General features: G+C 43.3%; 1 protein-coding gene across 1 annotated transcript; it reads left to right on the forward strand.

Moving 5' to 3' along the window:
* Positions 1-8,144: 8,144 nt before the first annotated feature.
* Positions 8,145-9,092, forward strand: LOC138768674 (olfactory receptor 6N1-like). Its single transcript, XM_069946624.1, has one exon. The coding sequence runs from the start codon at positions 8,145-8,147 to the stop codon at positions 9,090-9,092; it is 948 nt and encodes a 315-aa protein (XP_069802725.1).
* The last annotated feature ends 11,116 nt before the right edge of the window (positions 9,093-20,208 follow it).

Consider the following 20,208-nt stretch of genomic DNA (forward strand, 5'->3'; position numbering starts at 1 on the left):
CCTCATCCACCAGCGATGCAGTGATCAGGTATGGGGGATTTTTTTCAACGTTCTGTACAATTTTTTTTTTTTTTTTTTTTTTTTTTATTATAATGTTTTATTTGGTTTTCCAAAGAAACAAAAAGAAATGTGCATAAGGTACTGTACAAAGATCTCAGGAGTACAAACAGTACAATAAAAACAACAATACAAAAACTAAACCACGAGCAATACAGGATCCTTGTGGTCAATAATTCTCATCATTCTCTGCATATGGGAGGGGGAGATGAAGGCGGCAGGATGAGTACATGTTAGGCCTAATGCCAATTGTTGGTGTACGTGCGATTGACCGTACAAGTAAAGGGGGGTCAGGGTGCGTCAAATACAAGTCACTCGTGGCCTCTTGACGGAGGCGGTAGTCGTAGAGCCCCTAGTGTGTTAGCAATATCCGCCTTACAGTACCATTCCGTTAGGCGGAACGGGCGAACTATGTTCGCAATTTCTTGAGTGTCATAGTGTGTAACAAGGAATGTTCTCCATTTCTGGAAAAATCTCTTAGTGCCTCTTTTTTTATGTCTTTCAGCATCAATACGGTCTACCCCAAAGAATAATTTAAGTTGTGAGATAACTAAGGGGAGATCAGGCGGGGTGGCTGATAACCAATTGAGGAATAGGCATCTAAGAGCTACTAAAAGGATTACGCTGACTAGTTGTGGAGGTGGACGCCCGTCCCCCACCTCTTCGGGTGGGCGTAGTTGGTGAAACAGTACTGTTTGAGGTGTCAAGGCCAGTTTGAGTTTCCAATATTTCTGTATATAGTCAAGCACTTCCTGCCAGAATTGTGTAGTATAAGTGCAGGACCATGCGCCGTGCCATAGGTTGGTGAGAGGGGTCTTACATTTAGGGCACGAAGTAATTCTGTCGGGGAAAGCAGGAGATGGGAGAATGTTAAAGCCATATAAGGCTCCGTGGGCTAGCTTGAAATAGGTTTCTTGCCATCTTTCATTGATTACACATTTCCGTATCCTCTGCCACCCCGACAGGATCACCTCCACAATATTCTGGTCTCGGGTATAATGCGCCCATGATTTAAACAGTTGTTGTTTGCTCACTTTCAGGATACGGTCCCTAAGAGCCATGTATAGGAAAGAGATAGAGGCATGTCCCGGCGTAGAGCTTATTATGTCGTCGAACGGATTAGTTGGGGATTCTTTGGATAAGTCACGCAGTCTGTTGGTGTAAAATGCATGGAGTTGAAAGAAGTGCAAGAGTTGAGAGGAGGGGATGTCAAACTTAGTGACTAGTGTTGCGACTGTATGCCATTTGTGATGTTCCCGGTCTATGAGATCCCCCACCACCCGGAGTCCCCTAGTTGCCCATTGATGGAGCCACGGCTGTATGCATCCCCGGGCCATCTCAGGGTGTCTGGAAAGAGGCACATATTTTGAAAGAAGAAAGGGTAGGCCATATGCCTTCCGCACTTCCTTCCAGGCCACCATGGTGTCCCTAAGTAGCACTGACGTCTTAATCTCTTTCGGTAATTTTGCATAGGCCGTGTGGCACAGAGTTCTTAAATCCCAAGGGGAGGCAAATTCTTTCTCCAACTCAAGGTTGGAGAAGAAAGATGAGCCGTGAAACCAGTCCAATGCATGCCGAAGCATGCAGGCCAAGTTGTAGCCCCTAATACTAGGGAGATTCAGGCCCCCATCCAATTTCCCCAGCATTAATTTTTGTAAAGAAATTCTCGGACGTTTTCCCTTCCATATGAAGGTGGAAAATGCTTTATGTAATTTTTGAACATCTTTGTGTTTCACCAGGACCGGCAAGGTCTGCAGAAGGTAGAGTAAACGTGGGAAACTAATCATCTTAATTAAATGGCAGCGCCCCATGAACGTTAGAGGTAGATTATGCCATCCCTGCAGTTCAGATATAATCTTAGTTACAATGGGGCCATAGTTTAGGGAATAGAGCGTGTCTGAGGTCCTACCAATTTTAATCCCTAAGTACGTAATCGAGGAGGATGCTAGGTTTATTTGCAATCGATCTGTTTCCGCTTTCCATGGAGGGGTCCGTGCTCCCAAATTTTTTTTTTTTAAATATCTATGAAATACAGTAAACTTTTTTTTTTTTAACAGAACATCTGACCTACAGCAAAAATGTACACAAATGTACACAATATTATTAAATATGTATGAATTTGTAAGGATTTTTAAATTTACATTTAGATGATAGTATTATTATTATTATTATTATTATTATTATTATTATTATTAATAATAATAATAATGAGCAGTGTAAGGATTTAGGCAAATATGAAAATGGCCAAATTATGATGGCAAGTAGACCAAGTCAGAGCATCCCTGTCTCATCTGGTCTTGTGGGTTGTGACCGGGATGTAGAAGAGTGGACCGGAAAGACAGCAGGTGAACCAACAAAAGAGTCATGGGTACAAGAGGCTAGCACGTCCAGTCCAATAACACAGAAGAACTATGGCAGAGCAATTTCCTACAAAAAAGAATGCTATTATATTAAAATTTTGAGCTGTGAGGTGAGAATCCAGGTGGTATCTATCTATCTATCTATCTATCTATCTATCTATCTATCTATCTATCTATCTATCTATCTATCTCCTATCTCCTATCTATCTATCTATCTATCTCCTATCTATCTATCTATCTATCTATCTATCTATCTATCTATCTATCTATCTCCTATCTATCTATCTATCTATCTATCTATCTATCTATCTATCTCCTATCTATCTATCTATCTATCTATCTATCTATCTATCTATCTATCTATCTATCTCCTATCTATCTATCTATCTATCTATCTATCTATCTATCTATCATCTATCTATCTATCTATCTATCTATCTATCTATCTATCCAGTGGCGTAGCCACCGTGGTCGCAGGGGTCGCCGCTGCGACCTGGCCCGGCGTCGAGGGGGGCCCGCGCCCAACAATCTATCCCCTGCTCCCGGCCGTCCTCCGCCGCGGGTTCCCGTCGCACTGATCACTCTTGTGACCGCAAGCATTCTTTCGCTTGCGGTCATAAGAGTCAGTGTCGGACGGGCCCCCGGCGATGCTCAGCTTCCCAGTGGTGTCCCCGGCATTCCCGGGCAGCATAGGCACCAGGGAGCTGTGTGCACCGGAGTTGTTACTTCCGGGTCAGGGAGCGCGTCGCTCCCTGACCCGGAAGTAACAGCCCCGGCAGCGCACACTGAGCTCTCTTGTGCATATGCTGCCCGGGAATGCCGGGGACACCACTGGGAAGCTGAGCATCGCCGGGGGCCCGTCCGACACCTCAGAAGAATAGAAGAAAAGGGAGCTGCGACGGGGGAGCGAGGTGTTAGGTGAGTTTTTTTTCTTTGTTTTTATCTGCTTTTCAGGTGACAAATATAAAAGGACAACACAGGCAATCTACAAGGGGGGTGGCAACAAAAGGGGGGCATGTATAGGGGAACAACACAGTGGGGGCATCTACATGGGGGGCAGTATAAGGGGGGCAACAGAGAGGGGCCATCTATAAGGGGGGGCATCAATATGGGGGACAACATAAGGGGGGCATGTATAAGGGGGCAACACAGAGGGGCCAGCTATAAGGGGGGGCAACATAAGGAGGACAACACAGAGGAGCCATCTGTAAGGGGGGCAACACAGGGGGCTATCTAAAAGGGAGGAGGGCAACATAAGTGGTCCATCTACAAGGGGGGGCAACATAAGGGGAACAACACAGGAAGGCATCTATAAGGGGGGGGGGGGCAACATAAGGGGGCCATCTATAAGGGGAGGCCTTGTAAGGAGGGCATCTATAAGGGTGACATCACAGGGGGCCATCTAAAATGGGGGCAGAGGGGGACAACACAGGGGGCATCTTTAAGGGGGAATACACAGAAATGGTCAATCTGTAAGGGACACTACACAGAGGGGGGCATCTATAAGGGGGACTACACAGGGGGGGTGTATACTATAGGGGATACAGAGGGGACCATCTATAAGGGGAACTTCAAAGGAGCCATCTATAAGGGGAACTAAACGAGGGAGAATCTACTATAGGGGACTACACAGAGAGGGGCTGCACAAAGGAGATGCACAAGGGGCCATCTATATGGAAGACTGAGCTAGGGACCATCTACACAGAGGGGGCATCTATAAGGGGGACTACACAGGGGGGGGTGTATACTATAGGGGATACAGAGGGGACCATCTATAAGGGGGACTTCAAAGGAGCCATCTATAAGGGGGACTAAACGAGGGGGAATCTACTATAGGGGGACTACACAGAGAGGGGCTGCACAAAGGAGATGCACAAGGGGCCATCTATATGGAAGACTGAGCTAGGGACCATCTACACAGAGGGGGGCATATACTATCATGGGGATGACATAGTCAGCCTACCCACTTAAAGTGACTGTACCACCAGGCCCAGGCTGAAGCACTGGAGGCGACCGACCCACCCCCAGTGGGAAGAAACCCTAGCCCCTCTATGAAGTGTCTCCATTAGAATCAATGGATCCCTATCATAGAGGTGCAGGGGTTTCCTCCCACTAAGGGTGGGTCGGCCGCCTCCAGTGCTTTAGCCTGGGCCTGGTGGTACAGTCACTTTAATGAGGGTGTAAAGGGGCCAATACAGATGTGCAGTGTGTATAGAGATGAGGATGGTGCCAGTATGAGGAGCCTAATATGTTTGTCTGTCAGATTCTGTGGATTTGTGGCTCGGAGAAGTTCTCATGACGGCCCAGGACAGATAGAGAAGAAGATGAAAAGGAAAGAACTCCAATTAGAGAAGACGTCCAATGTGAGTCACTTGATATAACTGCACTGTAATGTATATGGTGTACAGAGCCTGTGTAGAGATGGGGCTGCCTCTATATGACTGGATGAGGTGATGGTGATCTGTGTACAGTGGATGTTAGTCAGTATGCGGTGGTGTTAGTCAGTATGTGGTGGTATTTGTTACTTGTAATCTGGTACAGTGTTTTATTGGTCTTAGTATACTAGATTTGGTCAGTAACAATATGGTGGTGATGGTAGTGGTTGTGGTGGTAATATTTCCCCCTTGTATACTGGTATTATTGGTAATATCAGTCTCAGTATACAGGATTTGGTTAGTAACAGTATGGCGGTAATATGTATGGTGATAATATTTCCTATATACTGGTATTATTGGTAATATCTGCCTCTAGCTATTATCTATGTATCGCATCGCTTGGTCGAGGAATGGGGGGGGGGGCCCAAGTTGAACTCTTGCACCAGGGCCCAAGGGACATTAGCTACGCCCCTGTTTCTATCTATTATCTATCTATCTATCTATCTATCTATTTATCTAACTAATGGCCCTATTCCACCAACAGATCTGACGACAGATTATCTGCCAAAGATTTGAAGCCAAACCCAGGAGTGGATTTGAAAAGAGGAGAAATCCAGTCTTTCCTTTATGACCTGTTCTTTGTTTATAGTCTGTTCCTGGGTTTGGCTTCAAATCTTTGGCAGATAATCTGTCGTCAGATCTGTTGGTGGAATAGGGCCTTAACTGTTTTATATATTGTGCTGGTAACTATGTGAACTGTGCCTGAGGAAGGGATCGGATAGATCCTGAAACACGTTGCCCTTTAATAAAATTACTATGGCACCTTAGCTTGCTGGTTCTGATCAGCACCCGGAGGATTGGGGTTGATGTTGGTTACTCCTTTTCTGGGACAGGGGTAGCGGACTTATAGTTTGGTTCATCTGATGTCCTTTGTGCTTCAGTGTTATGCCTGAAATCATACAACCTGACCCAGAAAGATACATCCTGGTGTTACTGATTACGTAACTTTTTGACTGTATATCCTGCACCATGGAGCGCTCTCTTTTCTCACTATATTCATTTTGGTCTTATGTGTTTGGTATGGTATTAAAGAAAACTCAGCAGTGATCCTAGCCACCACTATTGTAGGGAACTACAACACAGCTCAATAAAAATGAATGACAAATTTCAATTGTGCCTAAAAAAAAAAATATATATATATATATATCTAAAATATATATATATATATATATATATATATATATATATATATATATATATATGATTAGAGTTGAGTGAACTTTAAGTATGCTGGAGTTCGGCCGAACCCGAGTGTGCGGCATGTGATAAGCGGTGGCTGCTAAAGTTGAATAAAGCCCTAAGGCTGTCTGAAAACCTTAGATACTGTATAGCCATCAGAGGGGTAATGAAGCATTGCATAGTTCACATTGTAATCAGTAGATTGTCTATGTAATGTATGGACAGGCCGGTTTGCCAGGAAAGCTGCTCATTGTTACTGCTTTCTGCTCTGTTAAAAGTTAGGAGTCCTGAACAAAGGACGCACTCAGAGAACTTGAATTCTTAGGATATTTGAGAAAGGGTTTAATAAGCCAGACAGCGCCTTTAAGCTTGAATTGACACTTATATTTGTGTTACATTTTTTCTATACATTTTGTAATTTCTTTGCCTCATTCCCTCACATCTGCAATTCATGTACCAAACTGCTGACACGGTTAGGAGACACATAGAACCTTTCATATAACTATCTGGAATTGTATGGGAAGACAAAAACAGACATGGCCGCACATTCACATGCCAAACACTGGTCCTCTACTTCTCAGCAACATGAAGACTAACATCAGAAGTTACTTTACATTTGGATCCTAAGCCCATACACAACTTCACACTGATTCATATTGGTTCTTAAATTAAATGGTGTAGTGCCAGGCAGCAACCACCATCACCACAACACCAATGCCCATAGAGGAACCCAGTGGTCCAGCAACTGCACTGCCGCCAGACCTGGTGCCTCCTGGCTCTGGGCTACACCACCTGCACTTTTGTATATTCTGTCCCCGGGTTTTAGCACTCCTCCTACACCCAGGTGTTTTTAATTACAAGTTTTTATAAGGGTCAGTACTTAGCTCTCTTCAGAACTTTGGTGTGGTGCTGTGTGGCGGCCATTATTGGTGTGGTAGCGGTGGTATTGCTGGACCCCTGGGTCATCTCCCCTCAGGCACTGTTGTTTTGATGGTGGTTGTCATTGCCCAACGCTATGCCATATAGGTTATGGATCCACACAAATCAGGAACCATGAAGTGGTGTGTGATCTTATTATTAATAGTGCTGAGAAGCAGATGATCAGGGTTTGGTCCCATGCACACAGAGCAAGAGCGGCGGAATTCTGCTATGGAATTGTCCGCCGCGGAATCCCACCAGCCTCCGTGTTATAATGACACTCTAAGGGAGGCTCGTGCGGCTCCTCTCTCCGCACTGAAGAATGAACATGTTCGTTCTTCAGCGCCGAGAGATGCAGCGCGCGAGCCTCTCATAGAGTGTCATTATGACACGGAGGCTGGTGGGATTCCGCGGTGGACAATTCCATAGCAGAATTACACCGCCCTTGCTCTGTGTGCACGGGGCCTTTAGGGTGTGGATGTGTAGCCATGTCTGTTTTTTTCTCCATATAGACCATATCTTTCTCTGCCTACAAGTACTTTATTTCTATATATTATAGAAATATATTTTAGGCCTCAACCAATGTAAATGACAGTAAGACTTTAAAGAGACTCTGTCAGCAGGCTTATGATGTCCTATTTCAGGGTAGCATAAACTAGTGACAGAGAAGCTGAACAGAATGATGTATCACTTACATTGTTCTGTGCAGCTGATCCAGAGATATCCTCCTGTATAACATGGACAATAAGTAGTCCTCTCCATTATGTGCATGAGCCCAGTAGTCCTTAATATTCATGAGAAGTAGAAAACCCCGCCTACCAGTTTCTCTTTGGCAGTTATCTATCAATGCTGTGTATAGGCAGTCAACTGTAAATCAGCAGCTGGAGGGTGGTGGAGGGGTGTGGCAAGAATCCTACTCTCCTGCATATTAGGAGAATGGCTGAATCAAATGTTCAGTATTTCTGTCACTAGTTTATGCTGCCCTCATTTAAGGCGGAATAAACCTAGTGACAGATTCCTTTTAAGATCTGCTGGAACCATGGAACCACATAGACTTCCTTGGGGCTGTAAACACAAACTAATGGATGTTTTTTTTTAATCAAAACTATTTGCAACCTTTTGGATTTTTATAATAGATGCCAAGGAGGAATACAAGTCTAGACTGATTTGTCAGCTTTACATACTACACATAAAAATGAAAACAATTTCCAATGATAGCAGAGTCTACGAAATAGTGTTACAAGGATTTCCAACTCTTCAGCGCTTCCATGTTCTTCTTTTCATCATCCTTCTTATAATCTACCTGTTCATCATTTCTGGCAATGCTGTAATACTGCTCATAATCTACAGAGAGTCCACCCTGCACTCCCCCATGTACTTCTTTATCGCAGCGCTATCGTCCTTGGAAATTTGCTACACGGCCGTCACAATTCCAAAAATGTTGGCTGATCTCTTAGCCATTGTGAAGACGATCTCGTTCCATGGATGCCTAGTACAGGCCTATTTCCTACATGCCCTTGGAGCAACTGAATGCTATATGCTCACAATCATGGCGTATGATCGATACTTGGCCATCTGTAAGCCGTTAAGATACTCATCTATTATGACTACCGGCCTATATGTCAATTTGGTTGTTGCTTGTGTTATTGGCGGGATTCTAAGCCCGGTCATCGAAACCATCCTAATTTCTCTTCTTCCATTTTGTGGTCCAAACCATATTGAGAATGTATTCTGTGACTTCCCCCCATTAATCTCCTTGGCGTGCACAGATACAAGGTTATATATAATGGTGGAATTCATCGTCAGCTCCTTTATCATCCTCTTGACTTGTGCTTTTGTCATTTTCTCTTACGTCAGGATAGTATACGTAATCTTAAGGATTAAATCCAAGCAAGGACGTCAGAAAGCCTTCTCTACCTGTGGGGCGCACCTTATCGTTGTCATTCTGTCTTTCGGCAGCATTGGCTTTGTGTATATACGCGTCACAAAGAGCTACTCTGTAGACTATGACCGGGTGGTGGGTCTCACCTATGCGGTCTTTGTCCCTTTGGCTAACCCTATAATTTATGGACTTAGAAATCAAGAAATAAAAAAATTCCTATACAAACATTTACTGTCAAAACTATTCTATTTGTACAACTAAAATCCTGCACATGTCCATAAAGTTTCACCTTATTGTGACCTAGCCAAAGTAAAGCCCATGGGTAATTATGGACACTTTTATCTCATGGCAAAATACAGACATTTACAGATTCAATACATACAATGAGGTATTAGAACTGGTGCACTGCCAGAATGGAGAAGATGCCTGTAGCGGCCAACCAGATTTCACCCCTAATGTTTGTATTACGATGTAAAGAACTCCGGAGAAGAGTGGTGGAACATATGGCTTCTTTTAATTTGGCATTGTTTCTTAATACATTACATTTTTTTCCCATGATATATATATATATATATATTTTATTTATTTTTTTTTTTGGGGGGGGGGGGGGGGTCAACAATGTGGGTTGGGACTTACATAGGGAGGTTTGGATCAAGTTTTGTCAAAGAATGAAGAGTTTACATGCTCCTCATTTGACTGAGGAATCCGTGCCATGACGTATGCAGAAGCCAGTTGAAGATCACTTCCATTGGCTGTCAGTCAGAGGTGAGAGCTGTATTGGGTGAGGTTTTGCAAATAAGCTGAGTTTACGTCAATGGATGTCAAAGAACTGGAGGGTTGTGCTGTATCTGGAAGAAAGTGGCTTGGGGACTCACCTAATGGTCTGCATACACATTAGACTACGTAGGCCTAGATATACTGCTAAAGGGTGTATGGGGCTCTCCCGAATGACTGCTGACGGATGATGTTGGAGTCTTCCGCAAACACTTAACTCTTTGTGGGCTTTCAGCCAGAGTTAAAGGGAATGTGTCATGAGAAAATGATTTATTATTTAAATAATGTTTTTAAGTTTAACATTTTTAAAAGATTTTTTGGTGACCTTTTTTTCAAATTTTCCATTTTTCTATCTTTGTTATAAAAGAATCTGGAAATCTTGCAGTTTTCATTCTCCCCACTAGGTCTCAAACTAAGTTGAGACCTCCTATTGTGTCTGTATTGAGAAGAAAAGGCTGCTGTAAAGTGATCTGTACAGCATTGCAGCAACATGTGATGCCAGTAGGTAGATACCATCAATACAATACATTCATCTCGAGGGGACAGAGTCTGTCTATTGTTGTCTATGTACATGAGGCTTGCTGTAAAGCATGTCACTAAATACTGTTAAAAACAGCCCAGGTACTAGGGCAGCCCCATAACAATGTACAAAAAGTGAAATAAATTAAAACTAAAGTCAGAAAATAGAAACAGATTATAATAAAAGAATATGTTTTAGTATGTGACTCTAATCATTAAAAGAAAAGGAGGCGACACATTCCCTTTAATGCTGTTTGCTGTCATACTATGACCATCTTTAGTATATGTCCTGCAATAAGGTATTGTGACTCACCTAACCATGAGTAAAGCCTATTCAAGTACCTATACTACAGTTAACCAACCTGTGTGGATTCTCTACCGCAGAGTGTAACCTAACTGGACTGTACATATTCTCACTAGCAATCCTAAAGTGCTTAGAGTATATTCAGAAACGTTAAATCAGTATTACTGTTTACAGAGCAGCTGCCAAGAAAACTGTGACCAAATTCCAACCATCTATAAGTACTGTTCCATAGTTGCCAACATTTTAAATTTTTTTACAGGGACACTTTAGGGTTAACAGCAAGGGGTGTGTCTTATTGTGGGTGTGGTCTCTTATGGGTGTGGTTTGCACAGTGTGCCTTGTCACCAGTGTTTTGTTTCCCCCCCCCCCAGAATTTTCCAGTTGGAATTTTACAGTCAGAACAACACAAAAGGAGCATTACACACCCCAGTGTCAGGTCCCCAGTATATTACACACCCCAGTGTCAGGTCCCCAGTATATTACACACCCCATTATAAGGTCCCCAGTATATTACACACCCCAGTATTAGGTCCCCAGTATATTACACACCCCAGTATCAGGTCTCCAGTATATTACACACCCCAGTATCAGGTCTCCAGTATATTACACACCCCAGTATATTACACACCCCAGTATCAGGTCTCCAGTATATTACACACCACAGTACCAGGTCCCCAGTATATTACACACCCCAGTGTCAGGTCCCCAGTATAATATAAACCCCAGTATCAGGTCCCCAGTATATTACACACCCAAGAACCAGGTCCTCAGTATGTTACACACCACAGTGTTAGGCCCCCAGTATATTACACACCCCACATACCATACAGGCTGTGGCCCAGAGATTTTACTCTACTGACTGACTGTATATACTGGTAGTTTGGGCCCATATCATGCAGCTGCACCCCATATCATCATACTACTACCCTCTTCATCCTCCTGTCCCTCCATCATCATACTACTACCCCCTTCATCCTCCTGCCCCTCCATCATCCTACTACTATCCTGTTCATCTTCCTGCCCCTCCATCATCATACTACTACCCCTTCATCCTCCTACTCCTCCATCCTCATACTATTACCCCCTTCATCCTACTGCACCTCCACCATCATATTACTACCCCCTCATCCTCCTGCTCCTCCATCATACTACTACCCCCTTCATCTGTGAGTAAAACAAAAAAAGCTATTACCTGTATGGTTCCTCTAGTCCCCAAGCGACTCCTCTCCCTGCTCTGCATGAGTGATGTCACTCGCGCTGGCTGCTGGGAGGAGAGAGCGGCCCTTTGTGGTTGGAGGCAGATACTGCCTGCAGCCACAAGAGATACTGTAACAGTGGGAGCTTATGGTTCCCTGGTGTGTCAGTACACTGTTAGCTATTAGCTATAAGCACTCATTAGTGCTTATAGCTAAAGGTGTGGGGCAGGGCTACCATGATGGGGGCGGAGCTTTCCAAATTATACCTGGGACATACCCGGGACATGGTTTTGCCCGGACTGTCTTGGCAAAACTGGGACTGTTAGCAACTATGCTGTTCTATCGACTCTGCCTAAAGGACTGTTTCCGTCACCTGCCCTGACAACTTCACCTTTCCTTCATGTGGCTACAAAATTCCTATTAGTTTCTAAAAAAAAATTCAGGTGGTTGAAGTGTACTGGAAGACCAATATTTAGGCAAATGGGCATGTATAAAAGAAGCAATTCCCTGCCAAACTTGCTCAGTACCTATCTACAACCCTCTCTCTCCATAGAGCTGAATCAGTACAGTCATAGTCCTGCCTACACCAGGAATAGAGGAAGAGTCAATCACAAGGGAGAAGTTGAACAAAGACTTGTGTGCTTCTACTGGACTCCTAGTGAGGCTGGGACCTACACACCGTGACCTTTATCGCTCAGCAGTTACAGCGGCCATGCACCAATAACTGATGGCCAAATGATTGTTTAACAATGATGAAGACTTGGGGCCCTATTACAAAGAACAATGATTGACCATCGGCTGTGCACATATAATAGCGATGCGCAGCCGACGGCTGATGCTAGAGTAAGGAAATATATAATATTTAAATCAATTTAAATATTAAATTATTATATAATTATATAATATTATATTATAATATTTTATAATAAAAAATATAAATTATACTTACCTGTCCAGGCTCCCCTGGTGTCCTACTGCCTTGTTCCTGTGTTTCCCGATCACCACAGCTGCTGAACTTCTGAACCCTCATCTGAAGTGACAGGCTGCTCAGCCAATCTCTGGCCACTGCATTGTCCCGCCTCAGCCAGTCAAAGACAGGATTAGAAGTCTCTGAGGCAGCTGCACTGAGCAGGGAACACAGGAACAAGACTGGAGGACACAGGAGGAACCTAGACAGGTAAGTACATCTCTTTATTACTTTTACATCAAAGCAAGGGCTGCATGGACGACGCTAACAGGCTGCACAATAATCAAGCCATGTATGGCAAAAAGAGGGCTTCAGCCGTTTTCTCCTTCATGGACAACCCGTTTAAAGGGGGTTTCCCATTTGGTCTGATTATTATTACTAGCATTATTATAGCACTCAGCTCTCTCCAGGGGCTCCATAGAGAATAATTAGAGAAGCTGATCATGTGCCGAGCTGTGGCTCCATTAAAACCAAAGCGGTTGGGGTGCCACTCTAGAGATCCCTGGGGGGCCCAGAGGTTTGTCCCTGCAATCTCATACTTGTAAAGTAAGTAATAATACATTAATAAACCCCTTTAGGCCAGTTTCACACGTAAAGGATCCGCAGTGGATTTCATATAATTTTGAATAGGAATACATACTCGCGAGTGAGTGACAGCCCCCTTAAATTCCTGCCGGCTGGAGCATACATTACCTGCTCCGCGCTCTAAAGGTTCCTGGCTGGACGTTCCGCTCAGCCTATCAGTGCACTGCCCGGAGCAAGTCGGAGCACGGAGCAGGTAATTATGCTCCGGCCAGTGGTGGGTTAAAAGACAACTCCCGCGGGACCCCCCCCCCCCAAAAAAAAAAACCCCAGACACACACAGACACCATACTCACCATCCCATCGGTGACGATCGCCACTCGATTCGTCTTCGTCACCGCCGTCCAGCGATGTCTCTCACTTCCGGTGTAACAGGCCAGAGTATACCCCCAGCCCAGACTATACCCGGGGTTAAAATGGCCTAGGCTAGATTATACCCCGGGCATATTTTGGCCTAGAATATTTTATACCCCAGGGTATATTTCGGCCTAGGCCAATTCATACCCCCTCAGGCCATTTTATACCCCCATGAAATCAGTAGCATTGAGTGATAGACACAAGAATTACTTTTTACATTTTTTACATTTTATTTGGGATTCGGCTTTGTCTGCTGAGAAGCTACTGATGGAAATCTTAAAAATCTAAACACATAGGAGGAGATTTATCAAACATGGGGGGAGATTTATCAAACATGGGGGGAGATTTATCAAACATGGTGTAAAGTGAAACTGGCTCAGTTGCCCCTAGCAACCAATCAGATTTCACCTTTCATTCCTCACAGACTCTTTGGAAAATGAAAGGTGGAATCTGATTGGTTGCTAGGGGCAACTGACCCAGTTTCACTTTAAACCATGTTTGATAAATCTCCCCCATGGTGTTAAGTGAAACTGGCTCAGTTGCCCCTAGCAACCAATTCACCTTTCATTTTCCAAAGAGTCTGAGAGAAATGAAAGGTGTAATCTGATTGGTTGCCTCCCCCATAGGCCCTGTTCACACTGAGCAAGAACGTTGAAATTCCACTGCGGAGCGCTCCACCGCAGAATCCCGCCATGCTCAGTGTCTCACTGTGAGTGAAGGAGTGAAGGCGTCCGCTTCCTCCTGTCATTGTCCTGACATGTCATTTCTTTGAGCAGAGAGCGGTGGCAGCGGAGCCACGGAGGAGTGTGTGCCTTCTCCTTCACTCAAAGCAGCACACTGAGCACGCCGGGATTGCGATGCGGAGCGCTCCGCTGTGAAATTCCGCCATTCTTGCTCAGTGTGAACGGGGCCCGTGACCATCCCATGTTGACCGTATCCACCCCAGATTACCTGTAACCACCCCAGGTTGTCTGTAACCACCCCAGGTTGTCTGTAACCACAGCAGGTTGTCCGTATCCACCCCACGTTGCCCGTAACCACCCCAGGTTGCCTGTAACCACCCCATGTTCACCGTATCCACCCCAGATTACCCGTAACCACCCCAGATTGTCCGTATCCACCCCAGATTACCCGTAAGCACCCCAGGTTGCCCGGAACCACCTCCAGATTACCCGGAACAACCCCAGACTGTCCATAACCACCCCACGTTACCTGTAATCTCAATTTTTTATTGTATTTTAGTAACTGCGATATTCTAATAACTATTCCCTTCTGAGCCTCGCTGTGTGCCTATACAGTGGTTTATACCCACATATGGGGTACCGTTGTACTCAGGAGAACCTGCGTTACAGATTTTGGGGTACATTTTTTCTCCTGTTCCTTGTGAAATTTAGAAATTTTAAACTAAATGAACATATTATTGAAAAAATTCGAGTTTTTCATTTTTACTGGCCAAATTTGAAATCTTTCCTCCAATACCTGTTGGGTCAAAATGCTCACCACACACCAAGATGAATTCTTTAAGGGGTGTACTTTCCGAAATGGGGTGACTTATGGGGGGGTTCACTCCACTGGCACTACAGGGGCACTGCAAACGCACCTGGCGCTCAGAAACTTCTTCAGAAAAATCTGCATTGAAAATGCTAATTGGCGCTCCTTCCCTTCTGAGCCCGGCTGTGTGCCCATACAGTGGTTTATGCCCACGTATGGGGTACTGTTCTACTCAGGAGAACCTGCGTTACAGATTTTGCGGTAAACTTTCTCTCCTGTTCCTCAAGAAATTGAGAAATTTCAAACTAAAGGAATATATTATTGGAAAAATTCGGGTTTTTCATTTTGACTGTCTACTTTTTAATACTTTCCTCTAATACCTGTGGGGTCAAAATGGTCACCACACCCCAAGATGAATTCTCTGAGGGGTGCACTTTCCAAAATGGGGTGACTTATGGGGAGATTTTACTTCGCTGGCACTACAGGGGCGCTGCCAACGCACCTGGCGCTCAGAAACTTCTTCAGCAAAATCTGCATTGAAAAGGCTAATTGGCGCTCCCTTCCTTCTAAGCCCCGCTGTGTGCCCATACAGTGGTTTATGCCCACATATGGGGTACCGTTCTACTCAGGAGAACCTGCGTTATAAATTTTGGGGTACTTTTTTTTTGTTCCTTGTGAAATTGAGAAATTTCAAACTAAACGAACATATTATTGGAAAAATTCGAGTTTTTCATTTTTACTGTCTAATTTTGAATACTTTCCTCTAATACCTGTGGGGTCAAAATGCTCATCTTACCCCAAGATGAATTTTCTAAGGGGTGAACTTTCCAAAATGGGGTGACTTATGGGGTTTTTTATTTTTGCTGGCACTACAGGGGCTCTGCAAATGCACCTGGCACTCAGAAACTTCTACAGCAAAATCTGCATTGAAAAAGCTAATTGGGGCTCCCTTCCTTCTGGGCCCCGCTGTGTGCCCATGCAGTGGTTTATGCCGACATATGGGGTACCTTTTTACTCAGGAGAACCTGCGTTATAAATTTTGGGGTAATTTTTTCTCTTGTTCCTCGTGAAATTGAGAAATTTCAAACTAAACGAACATATTATTGGAAAAGTTCGAGTTTTTCATTTTTACGGTCTAATTTTGAATACTTTCCTCTAATACCTGTGGGGTCAAAATGCTCATCTTACCACAAGATGAATTCTCTGAGGGGTGCACTTTCCAAAATGGGGTGACTTATGGTTTTTTTTCTTTCTGCTGACACTACAGGGGCACTGCAAACGCAACTGGTGCTCAGAAACTTCTTCAGCAAAATCTGCATTGGAAAAGCTAATTGGCGCTCCCTTCCTTCTGGGCCCCGCTGTGTGCCCAAACAGTGGTTTACGCCCACATATGGGGTACCGTTGTACTCATGAGAACCTGCGTTACAAATTTTGTGGTGCTTTTTCTCTCGTGTTCCTTTTGAAAATGAAAAACTTAAATCTAAACGTATATATTATTGGAAAATTTTTTTATTTTTTAATTTTTTACAGCCTAATTGTAAATACTTTCCTCCAGCCCCTGTAAGGTTAAAATGCTCATTATACCCCAAGATTAATTATTTAAGGTGTATAGTTTCCAAAATGGGGTCACTTATGGGGGTTTCCAGTATACAAGCCTCCTAAATCAACTTAAAAAAAGAACAGGTCCCTAAAAAAATCAGTTTTGTAAAATGTGGTAATTTGCTGATAAATTTCTAAGCCCCGTAACACCCTAAAAAAGTAAAATATGTTTATGAAATGAAGCCAGAATAAAAAGGACATATCGGTAATGTGACTTAGTAAATAATTTATGTGATACGACTTTCTTTTTTTAGAAGCAGAGAATTTCAAAGTTCATAAAATGCAAATTTTTTAAATTTTTCATGATATTTTGATGTTTTTCACAAAAAAACACACAAAGTAGTGACCAAATTTTGCCACTAATATAAAGTGCCATATGTGACAAAAAAACAATCTCAGAATCGCTAGCATACGTTAAAGCATCACTGAGCTATGAGCGCATAAAGTGAGACAGGTCAGATTTTGAAAAATGAGCCTGGTCATTAAGGCCCAAATAGGCTTAGTCTTGAAGGGGTTAAAGAGGATGTACTATCAGGTACACTCTCTTTAATATGACACATAAATCAAACGGCGCCAGGACGGGTAAGCCGCTGCCGCAGTCCTTTTTTTGAACCGCGGCCCGGTTCCCACATATGATGCCGTTCTATTCATGGTTACCGGGCTGGGTATGAAGCACTGGAGGTGGGCCGGCCCACCCCCAGTGGGAGGAATCCCCCACCCCTCCATGACACGGCTCCATTGATTCTAATGTAGCCGCGTTATGGACAGTGGGGGTTTCCTCCCACTGGGGGCGGGCTTCACCCCTGGTTAATAAAAAAGGACCACGGCACTGGCTTCCCCGTCCTGGCGCTGTTTGATTCATGTGTCATTTTAAAGAGAGTGTACCTGATAGTTCATCGTCTTTAATGTCTTTCATGGTGTAGTGATTTCTCAAGAACTAGTGCCTGAAGTGTCACAGTGACCTGTGATGCGGCCCCAATCAAAGCAAGATGTCCATTATCTATCTCCTATCTATCTATCTCCTATCTATCTGTCTTCTATCTATCTATTATCTATCTATCTATCTATCTATCTATCTCCTATCTATTATCTATCTATCTATCTATCTATCTATCTAATATATCACTCTGTTTTTAGAGCAGAGCAGTGGTTGGTAATGTAGACAACGAGCAGTCAACAATGGGAGGAAAAGAGCAGCATATCAGAAGAGGCATATTTGCTAAATGAAAATATTCGTAAAAATATTTAATATGAGGAGCTAAACATGTATATATGTTATTTGAGATATGAATACTCCTTTAAGTAATCATCTATTGACAGCTTTTCCTATAAATCTGATATTTTACAATCAGAATTTTAGTATTCTTTGCTTTACAGCATAACCTTTATTCTACAACATCCAATTAGGTGAAAAGATCTCATTATCCTATATTCATAATGGCCAAAAATAATTCTAAATTGCAATTATCGGTTTCCTGCAGAGAATAATTTCCCAGAACACCTGGTTCTATATAAAGAGCATAGAGAACAACTCCCATGATCAGCGGGAGGCTCTGTAATCAGGTACGGGGATTGATTTTTTTTTCTCACCTTTCTTTCTGTTACATCTTTGGACGTTCCGCACGTATGTTATTTAGTATTTTTCAATTTCAATTTTAAAAAATTTTGTAAATTTCAAATTCAAAATTCTAATAAAATTCATGCTTCCTTCACTTCATAAAAAAGCAAAAACAACTCAAGGAGATAAAAACTATAAAATAAATTATAAAAATATTTCTATTTCTAAATGATAAATATTTCTATTATGCTATACATATAGCATATATAGATGCAACAGGTATATCCATCTTTAAAGGGTCATTCCCATTCTGTTGTTATGGATACCAGGAATAAGCCTGCTATTCTGCCGGCTCCTGTCTACTAGTAGTTTGGAGGATTTGCTATACAACTGGTTGTATCTAGTGTTGCTTGCTTCACTCTCTAACAGTTTGCTTCTCTTTCTTGTTTTTAAATTTTGTCTGTAAACTCCTGGTATTTATATTTGGAAGTTCATGCTGTTTCTTTTCGCACCATTGTTTCATCTTTGTTTCTACTGGGGTCCTAGTGCCTTCTTGTTGTTTCTGCAAGGGAAAGAGTCCAGGATTTCTGATGGGACAGTGCTGGGGCAGAGGGTCCTAGTGCCTTCTTGTTGTTTCTGCTAGGGAAAGGATCTCTGCAGAAACAGTGCTGGGACAGAGGGTCCTAGTGCCTTCCTGTTGTTTCTGCAAGGGAAAAAGTCCAGGATTTTTGAAGGGACAGTGCTGGGGCAGAGACAGTGCTGGGGCAGAGGGTCCTAGCACATTTTTGTTGTTTCTGCAAGGGAAAGAGTCCAGGATTTTTGAAGGGACAGTTCTGGGACAGAGGGCCATAGTACTTTGTTGTTTCTGCTAGGGAACAGTGCATGAAAATATTTCTTTGACTTAAAATGTGGCTTTCTGTCCATACTACTGTAAAGGAAAGAAGGTTTCCATGTATTTTTTTCCACTTTACGTAGAGGTTATATAGGGGAAGATTTATGAAAAGGTGTAAATATACACCTGGTGTAAACTGTCCACAGCAACCAATCACAGCTCCTCTTATATTTTACCAGAGCTGAAAGCTGAGCTGTGATTGGTTGCTGTGGGCAGTTTACACCAGGTGTATATATCTCCCCCATAAATCTCATAAATGTCCCCCATTGTGTTTGGAGTGTATAGTTGATAGGCTGTGATAGTGGTGTAATACTGCGACTTTGGCGTGTTAGATGCAGCCAGGCATGCTTCCCCTGCTGTCCCAGTTGCATTCCAGGGGTGTTGGCATCATTTCCTGAGATGTCATTGTGGACTTGGTCCGAAGATCTTGATCTTGATCTGATGAAGAGGCGGAGCCTCGAAACGCGTAATCACTACAATAAAGATATAGATTTCCACTACGACTCTCATCGGTCCAAGTAGTGTATCTTCACTGATGCCGTGCAGCGACTAAATAGTCCTGGACCTCTGCAATACTGTGCCTCCAGTTTGCATCATCTGCTTCGGATACTACACCGGGTTTCCCGACTCCGTGGACTGGCTGCAAGTGGCATTTTTATTGATCAAGCGATTGGCGGTGTCGCGCTCGTAGCACGACCACCCCAGGTGAGCGGCTTCTTAGCCACAACTTTCATGTTTATGTCTAGCTTGTGGTAATGCACAATGTGTGCCCTTGGTGTTTTCTCTTCACTCTAGTCATTGTGGACTTGGTGACCTCCAAGTGGTCAAATTTTGATTTCCAAGTGTCAAGCATTTTTCTCCCATAGACTTTAACGGGATTTGATATTCAATCAAATAGTCGAGTATTGGGGTCTACTCGATATTCGAAAATATGAATATTTCACTACTCGCTCATCTCTAATGTTTATCCTTTGTCGTCAACTGATTAAAGGGGTTTGTAAATTATTCATATCTGACTAGGCCACATGTATGTCTTCTTTTTTATATATTGTTTCTCAAAGCTTGTATTGAATCTTCATCAGATTTCCATGGATGTATATGGATTATCTCACAAATCCACACTACAGATGAAAACAAG

This window comes from Dendropsophus ebraccatus, chromosome 12 (assembly GCF_027789765.1).
Source record: "Dendropsophus ebraccatus isolate aDenEbr1 chromosome 12, aDenEbr1.pat, whole genome shotgun sequence".
NCBI classification, from domain to species: Eukaryota; Metazoa; Chordata; class Amphibia; order Anura; family Hylidae; genus Dendropsophus; species Dendropsophus ebraccatus.

Bases quoted from the DNA above. Each gene is read 5' to 3' on its own strand.
- LOC138768674 (XM_069946624.1), top strand. From the start codon at position 8,145: ATGAAAACAATTTCCAATGATAGCAGAGTCTACGAAATAGTGTTACAA.